Source organism: Pseudorca crassidens, chromosome 20, assembly GCF_039906515.1.
Source record: "Pseudorca crassidens isolate mPseCra1 chromosome 20, mPseCra1.hap1, whole genome shotgun sequence".
NCBI lineage: Eukaryota > Metazoa > Chordata > Mammalia > Artiodactyla > Delphinidae > Pseudorca > Pseudorca crassidens.
This window is the reverse complement of record NC_090315.1, coordinates 7,539,123-7,548,025: the sequence shown is the minus strand read 5'-3', so window position 1 is coordinate 7,548,025 and position 8,903 is coordinate 7,539,123. Positions and strand designations below refer to the sequence as shown.

At 54.7% G+C, this 8,903-nt stretch overlaps 1 protein-coding gene across 1 annotated transcript; it reads right to left on the bottom strand.

Annotated features, from left to right (window-relative positions):
- Positions 1 to 2,278: 2,278 nt before the first annotated feature.
- LOC137214871 (kallikrein-14-like) lies at positions 2,279 to 7,317 on the bottom strand. The gene is made up of 5 exons (XM_067719232.1): positions 7,001 to 7,317; positions 6,005 to 6,170; positions 4,240 to 4,493; positions 3,282 to 3,418; positions 2,279 to 2,680 (listed from the first exon to the last, which is right to left on the bottom strand). Exons 1-5 carry the CDS (start codon positions 7,038 to 7,040, stop codon positions 2,525 to 2,527), a joined length of 753 nt encoding a protein of 250 aa, XP_067575333.1. The 5' UTR covers positions 7,041 to 7,317; the 3' UTR covers positions 2,279 to 2,524.
- Positions 7,318 to 8,903: the final 1,586 nt, after the last annotated feature.

Here is an 8,903-nt window from a genome sequence, read left to right as displayed (position 1 = left end):
CTTGTTAAAATGCAGATTCCGGTTCAGTTGGTCTGGGGTGGGGTCCAAGACTCTGACTTCTAATAAGCCCCAGATAATTCTGGTACTGCTGTCCCCTGGACCACACTGGAGCAAGGGTATAGACTCAAGCAGGCCTGTCCAACAGAACTCTCCGCAATGATGGAATTCTATTTATCTGTGCTGTCCAATACGGCAGCCACCAGCCACATACGGTTATAGAGCATCAGAAATGTGGCGAGTGCGACCGAGGAATGGAATTGTAATGCACATTCAATCTAGATAATTTTACTTTAAAAATTAAATGACCACATGTGGCTAGTGGCTACCATCTTGGACAACACAGGTTGAGAAAACACCAACACCGTGGCAGTGAGCAGTAATAAACCAGTTGGGCAGAGAGCAACATGGATAGGCTGTTAACACAGTATTTTGGTGTGAAATAACATCACACCACCTTTGGTGGAATAAGGTCGCCTGTTTAATACTGAAACCTGACTCCTCACCCACACCCACCTGCCTTCACACCCTATTGCATCAATCTAAAATGCCTCAGTAGTATTGGCACTATCACTTTGTATACCACTGAGAAAGAAAAAGGGGCCATCGATGAAATTAGGGCGTAACGCTAAGACATAACACTCAGCTAATTATAAGATGCCTCCCGCTTACGGAGGTTGTAAAAACGGGAAACGGATGTGCATCTAAGAAGCAATAAAATAGGGTACGTAACCATCACAGCTGGGAATATGAGTTGGAAATCAGATTAAAGATTACTTTAAACTATTTTTACTTAGCTTTATAGTAGGATGCAGGCCAAGAATTATAGGGTGGTCCGTGTCTTCATCTCTCTGGGGGCTCAGAGCTACTCAAGTACACAGCTGCTTCCAACTCCTTGCCTCCGCAGAGCTTGGGTGGTTGCCACACATGAGAGCCAAGGTGTGTCTGTATCACCATGACAGAAGGTGCAGTCTCCACTTCCCAGCAATCTTCTTTTTGTTTTTTTAATGCTGCATTGGGTCTTTGTTGCTGCGCCCGGGCTCTCTCTAGTTGTGGCGAGCAGGGGCTACTCTTCGTTGCGGTGTGCGGGCTTCTCATTGCGGTGGCTTCTCTGCGGAGCACGGGCTCTAGGCATGTGGGCTTCGATAGTTGTAGACTGTGGCTCTAGAGCGCAGCCTCAGTAGTTGTGGCCCTGGGGCTTCGTTGCTCTGCGGCATGTAGGATCTTCCCGGATCAGGCATCGAACCCATGTCCCCTGCATTGGCAGGCAGATTTTTAACCACTGTGCCACCAGGGAAGTCCCCCCAGCCATCGTGTTTTCCCCTCTTTTTTCTTTTTCTTAATTGAAGTATAGTTGCTGTAAAATATTATATAATTTCCAGGTATACAATATAGTGATTCACAATTTTTAAAGGTTAGGCTCCATGTATAGTTTTATAAAATATTGGCTATATTCACCCCAGCAATCTTTCATGTGGGATCTTCCCGGACCGGGGCACGAACCCGTGTCCTCTGCGTCGGCAGGCGGACTCTCAACCACTGCGCCACCAGGGAAGCCCTCTACTTTGCTTTTAAATTATGTTTACTGTTTCTCGTCTGTGACCTCCTGCTAGAATGCAAGCTCTGTGACGAGAAACATGTAGATTATCTGGCTCGTTCGCAGCCCTACTTCCAGTACCTAGAACCATGCCTGGCGCATAGGAGGTGCCCAGTAAATAGACCAATGCCTTGCATACAGTAGGTGTCCGATAAATAATCATTCTTGAGTGAAAATAAGAAAGAGAATGAGATTCATAACACAATGATTTTGTGTAAATTAGAAGCAACACAATGTGACAATGCATGTGTTCCAAGGATGCAGGGTATTCAAGGCCATCTGTGTTGATGCCTTTGGGGAGGGAGGGGAACCAGAGCCAGGGATGACAAATGGAAATAAATAAAACGAGAGCAGAGCTCTCAGGACCTGAGTGTGATTAACTCAACTCTCCTCACCTGAGATCTGATTAGGGAAACGAGGATCTCTTCACTTCCATAGTGTTTTCCAGGAAACAAGCTAGGTCTTTGCCCTCCCAGTCCGGGACCTCAGCGGTCCCTGCTCAGGGTCGCAGCGCAAGGCTGGGGCGCTTCCTTCTACCGCACCAAGTACAGTGGATGGTGAGGGGGCAGACCCCCAGGGGACACCATGCGCTTTGGAACATGGCTTCTGGCTGGGCACGATTGGACCTGTGTGTGCATATCTGTTGGGTGAATTAAATGAATGGAGAATGGAATTTAGGATTGTTAAAGTTTTATTCGTAGCATTTCCCTGGTTTTTACAGACACCAAGAGTTTTGAAAATTGTCTTCTTCGGAATATGGTGCCAGTGCAGTGCCTTTGCCTTCACACTCCTGCTCTGTGTGTCTCAGGGGTACCTTGAATAATGACGGGGATGTGGTGGGGTGCAGAGAGAACCCCTGAAGGAACTGCTCTGGGAAAGAAGAGCAGGGTCTTGGGGAGCATGTGGGCAGGTGATATTCTGTAACACCAGCTAAGATCTGCTCTGTATGGTCTCCTGGATCCAGGTTTGGTACTTGCACAGGTTGGTATAGACGCTGGGGTAATCAGGCTGGGCACAGTTCTCCATCCCCCAGGACACGAGGCCCTGGAGCTCTCCTCTGCACACCAGGGGTCCCCCGGAGTCACCCTGAGGGGGAGAGACAGAGATGGAGACATCCACAGACAGATGACCAGAGCCGTGGGCATGGAGAACCCGAGAGGCAAAGATGGGATGGGGGTGGGCTGAGACCCCTGGGCAGGGGCTCTGGAGATCTCAGCCCCTGGGTGTTGGGGTCACTGGTTCCCACTCTGTCTCTGTCCCTTGGGCCCCTCTTCATCTTAGCTCTGTCTCTAGAAAACTATGTGTGTGTTTCCACATCCCCTGTCTCTGGAGCCATTGCTCAGGGATGGATTAAGACCTCTAGAGGACCTGAGCCCGGCTTTCCAGGTACCAGTATGTGATGATGGCAATGACAGTGGTCATCAGAGCTCTGTGCTCTCTCCATGGACTAGCTCATCTCATTCCACCGACTAAGACCTGCTACCCCCAGGGGACAGATGAGGAAACTGAGGTCCGGTACCCAAGGGCGAATGGCGTGGAGGAAGCCCGGCTATTACAACCTCTCTCGTTCTCTGTGTGTGTGGAGTTGGGGGGGGGGACTCCCCTGATCGTCATGTTCCTGCGGTCCTTTTGTACCTAAGCCCCTGCCCCAAACAATCCCCCTGCCCATGCTCTCCCTGGGCCTCACCTGACAAGAGTTCTTCCCACCTTGGGGGACCCCTGCGCAGACCATGCCAGCAGTGATGGCTCCAGGATAGGCCCACTGACAATCCCGATCCGAGGAGATGTTGATGTTCACGCATTGCAGAAACTTGGGGAACCTGGCTGCAGGGGCACTGAGGGGTTACGACGGAGTCGACCCTCCACCAAGCCCCAGGAGTCAGGGCCTGAGCCCCTCCCCCTCAGCCCCAGGATCCAGGCCCCCGGCCCCTCCTCCTCAGCCCCAGGATCCAGGCCCCCGGCCCCTCTTCCCTCAGACCCAGGATCCAGGCCCCGGCCCCTCCCCCCTCAGACCCAGGATCCAGGCCCCCAGCCCCTCCCCCCTCAGACCCAGGAGTCCAGACCCCTAGCCCCTCCCCCCTCAGACCCAGGGTTCCAGGTCCCCAGGCCCTCCCCCCTCAGCCCCAGGATCCAGGCCCCCAGCCCTTCCTCCCTCAGACCCAGGATCCAGGCCCCCAGCCCCTCCTCCCTCAGACCCAGGAGTCCAGACCCCTAGCCCCTCCCCCCTCAGACCCAGGGTTCCAGGTCCCCAGGCCCTCCCCCCTCAGCCCCAGGATCCAGGCCCCCAGCCCTTCCTCCCTCAGACCCAGGATCCAGGCCCCCAGCCCCTCCTCCCTCAGACCCAGGAGTCCAGACCCCTAGCCCCTCCCCCCTCAGACCCAGGGTTCCAGGTCCCCAGGCCCCTCCTCCCTCAGCCCCAGGATCCAGGCCCCCAGCCCTTCCTCCCTCAGACCCAGGATCCAGGCCCCCGGCCCCTCCTCCCTCAGACCCAGGAGTCCAGACCCCTAGCCCCTCCCCCCTCAGACCCAGGGTTCCAGGTCCCCAGGCCCCTCCTCCCTCAGCCCCAGGATCCAGGCCCCCAGCCCTTCCCCCCTCAGACCCAGGACGCAGGCTCCCGCCCCTCTTTCCTGACGCAGGACTCTCACCGTTGGGACTGGATGTCGTGCCCCAGCCCGACACAAGGCAGGGAGTCCCTGCGCTGGCACAGGAGCTGGCCACGGTGATGGGCCTCACTGCCTTCCGCAGCCGAGCGGGCTGCTCCAGCTGCAGCAGCATCAGGTCGTTTGCGATGGTCCAGGGGTTGTACTGGGGGTGTGGCACCTGGCGGACCACACGCAGCACCTGCTGTGTTACCTCCCAAATCCTCAGGTTGTGCTTTCCCAGGGCAACTCGAAGGTTCCTGGCCCGTGACCCCCAAGAGTAGCGCTGCTCAGGATCTGACCTGGAGGCCTCTCCCCACCCTCCAGTGATGCTCCCTTCCCTGGTGATGTCTAACCCTCCCTCTAACTGCAGGCTGAGTGCCTCCTGGCATCCTGTACACTCTCCCCCAGCCTCGGCTTTCTCTCTGGACCCGATCCTACCATTCTCCCCTTCCCCTTGTGGGCTGCACTTTGCCTTCCCCCTTGGGTATCAGGTGGTGGTTGAGCGGTCTTGGTTCTGTCCTAGGGTCTGCACCTGGATCAATACTCTGAGTTCTAAGTGAGACTGTGGGCTGTGGCTCTAGGTCAGAACTGATATTCTGGAGTATTCGTTCCAGTTACTCCATTGCTTCAGGGAGGCTCCATTCCAGTTCTAGCCTGGCCTTTGGACTCATCCGGAACTTTGGACTCTAAGCCGGGAGCTGGGTTCTAGATTGAATCTGGACGATAGCACACTTTCTAGATACTGGTGTGAGCTCCAGTTTCCAGGTTGAGTTCTGGGTTCTTGATCAAGCTCTAGTTGATGACCTGGGTTGTAGACAACGGTTTGAGCTCTGTGCTCCAGCTGGGCTCGGGGCTCTAAACGCTGGTCTGCATTCTTGATTCTAGGTTGGGTTCTGTCTTAGATCAAATTACAGGTGATAGTCTGGGCTCTTGGTTCTAGACTCTGGTCTGAGCCCTTGACCTCAGGCCAGGCTCTGGGCTCTAGACGGAGCTCCAGGTCCCAGGTTCTAGATGTTGGTTCCCATTCTAGAGTCTGGGCCCTAGGTTCTACGCTGAACTTCCGTTTATGACATTACATCTGGTTTATGGGCACTGGGTGAGCTTTCATCTGGACTTTGACTTCTAGTCTGGGGTCTGAGGTCCAGGTTTCAGTCTAGAATCTGAGAAGGGCTCTGGGTTCAATATGAAGCTTTGGATTATGGCCTCCATTCTGGGATGTAGATGGTGGGTTGAGGTCTGGGCTCTAGGCTGCTCAGAGAGGAGCTGTAGACTAGACTCTGGATTAAATGTTGGATCTAGAACAAGCTTCAGGTTCTGTCTCTATCTTATGCTCTGAGCTGTGAGCAGGTTTCTGGATTTAGGGCTGGACTGTGGGTTCTGAACCTGACTCTAGATTCCAGGCAGGGTTCTGAGGGGGGTCCTGAGCTTCTGGAGGTGGACTGTGTGCAGAATTCAACCACGACTCTGGAACAGACTCCTAATCTTAGTCTCTATGTAGAGCTGGGCCCCTGGATGGATCTCAGGTTATGTGTTAGATTCTAGGTTCCGTGTGGGACTCTAAGCTTGTGTGTGGGTTCTAAACGGTTGACCTGCTTTTAGAACCTAAACTGAGTTCAAGATTTATGGCTGGATTCCACGTTCTGAGCCGGGTCTGTTGTTCTAAGCTCTTATCTAGATCCCAAACCAGGGTCCAGCTACTACACTGGGTTCCACACAGGGCTGGACTCTGGAATGCACTTGGCAGAAGAACAAAGAGGGGTTCACTCACGGACGGGCGCAGTGAGCAGCAGTGATGACCCATTCGTCAGACAGCAGGGACCCTCCACAGAGAAAACTACGGTGGGGACCTGCCAGCAGGACCACCTGCCATGGTTGGGAGTTCCGGATGCATCTGGAACCACCAATTATCTTGTCCCCTTGGTTCTGTGCCATGGCTAGGAGGAGGCAAGGGTGAGGTGGAGTGGGAAAAGCAGATGAACAGATGCTCTCCATCTACCCCCAACTCTCTAGGACATCTGGAATCCACAAATCCCCCCTTTTCTGCCTAATCCTTAAACCCCCCCACCTTTATCTACCCCACCCTATAGGAGATATGCCCAACACTGCCCCCATTATTGTCCCAACATAACCAGGGAGTTTTCTGACACCCCCCACCCCCAGGCACCTCCATAGTATCTATTATTGGATCCCAGGGCCACCTCCTCCAGGGTCCTGATACAGCTACTATGATTGACTCTGCTTCTCCATGAATACTTTCTGTCATCACTTTTCACAATACAGCACAATTCCACCCAGGAATCCTCCAACACCTTCAGGGAGCTCCCTGTTCCTTCCCCAAACTTCTCACTCAATGTGACCCCCCCAGGATCCACTATCTCTCCCCACACCCACCCTCCCTGCCGAGAGCTCACCATCCCATCATCCTTCCCACCATCATTTCTGGCAACACGTTGTCTTTCCTGTCTCAGTTCTTCCCTAACACAATCAAGAAGTGTCCTGCTGTCCTTTCTAATAAGACCCAGTCAAGACCTGATAGTTTTTCTCAATTCCTCTTTTATTTCTCCCCGTCTCCTACAACCCCCTGGACCCTGCAACCTCCTAATACCTCCACAACTTAGAACTTAGGCGCCCCCTCCAGCGTGCTCCTCAGCCATGATCCCCAAACGACTCCCTGCCCCTTCTCATCGGGTCATCTGTGAGCACATCGGGTCCCCAGGACCCTTCCCCATCTCTTCTCAGAGTCCAGGCCCCACTGCTGTCTTACCTACAGCCAAGATCTGAAGCGCCGTCAGCAGGAGGAACATTCTGAGGGCTGGGGGTCGGATTCTGGCAGATGTAGAGAGAAAGTGAGGGTTAAGGAGGCTGCGAGAGACCCAGAAATTATAGGTCAGAGACAGAGCGTCTTAGACAGAGACTAAGACCTTAGAGACATGGATGAGGGACAGAATAGAGGCCAGAAACCAGGAGGGCAGGGGCTGGGGGCTCCTTGGTGGCTGGAGAGAGGATGCTGAGATGGGTTCAGGTCCTGCCCTGATGTCTCCTGTCTGGAGGAGTGGGGAAGATGTCTTGCTTCCTTGTCACTCATGGAGGCCTTTTATCTCTGGTCTGAGTAGCTGACGCTTCTCCTCCACCCTTCTGACTTTTTTTTTTTTTTTATTGCCTACTTCCCATTTCAGGATAGCCTGTCCCATCTCTTCTCTCTCCTCTCTCACCAGAGAAGTAGTCCCAATTGTTAATGAGAACCTGCCTGCCTGGTAGGTGAAGGTGTTGTAATCTGGAAGGAATCCCGGGAGGGGGACCCCAGGGCAGGGTGGACGGGGTGGGGGTGGGAGAGAGTCTGAGAGAGGGAGGGACAGAGACAGAGAGAGGGGCTGCCATGGGAGGAGAGAGAATCTAGGAAATGTGAGAGAAGTAGCATATGAAGGTGGAGAGGCAGAGAAAGAGTAAGAGAAATACAGGCCAGAGAGAGAAGAGTCAGAGGTAGAGAGAATTTAGGGAGACGGACAAAGAGCAGATGAATATAGATGCGGAAGGGAGGCAGATAGAAAGAGACAAGACAGATGGGGACAGGGCACAGGGGCAGACACTCGTGGAGAGGTGAGTGTGGAAACGTGAGAGACAGAAACAGAAAAACAGAGGGAAGAAGGGGGAGGCAGAATAGAAACAGGCACAGAGAAAGAGAAAAAAATGAAGAGAGAGAAAAGAGGCAGAGGTACCCCAACTCCAAACACACTCATACAGAATAATAGCAGTGATGATGAAAGGAGGCCAAGAGATGACAGATAAGGAAGTGGTGATACAGGGAACAGTGAGGCGGAGATGCAGGCCCAGGCAGGGCACAGTGGGGAGATGGAGGGAGAGCGGACGCAGAGGACACACAGCCGCAGAGGAAGAGAGAAGGGGGTGGGGGTGGGGAGCCGGCAGGAGACTGGAGGTGCTGGAGGCAACTGGTGCCAGGTGGTCCTGTCTCCTAGGCTCTCTCACCTTGTGGTCCACACAGTCCTGAAGGGTGGGGGAGCAAGGGCCCCGGCAGGGAGTGAGGGCGGGGGCTCAGGGCAGAACTTGTGCCCCCCAACTCAGGCTCTGCAGAGAGGTCGGGGGAGAGTGGGATACAGGGACCCAGAGAGAGGGGGACAGAGACCCAGAGAGAGGGGGACAGAGACCCAGAGAGAGGGGGACAAGGACCCAGAGAGAGGGGGACAGAGACCCAGAGAGAGGGGGACAGGGACCCAGAGAGAGGGGGACAGAGACCCAGAGAGAGGGGCACAGAGACCCAGAGAGAGGGGCACAGAGACCCAGAGAGAGGGGGACAGGGACCCAGAGAGAGGGGCACAGAGACCCAGAGAGAGGAGGACAGAGACCCAGAGAGAGGGGGACAGGGACCCAGAGAGAGGGGGACAGGGACCCAGAGAAGGGGGACAGAGACCCAGAGAAGGGGGACAGGGACCCAGAGAGAGGGGGACAGAGACCCAGAGAGAGGGGGACAGGGACCCAGAGAGGGGGACAGAGACCCAGAGAGAGGGGGACAGGGACCCAGAGAGAGGGGGACAGAGACCCAGAGAGAGGGGCACAGAGACCCAGAGAGAGGGGGACAGGGACCCAGAGAGAGGGGCACAGAGACCCAGAGAGAGGGGGACAGAGACCCAGAGAGAGGGGGACAGGGACCC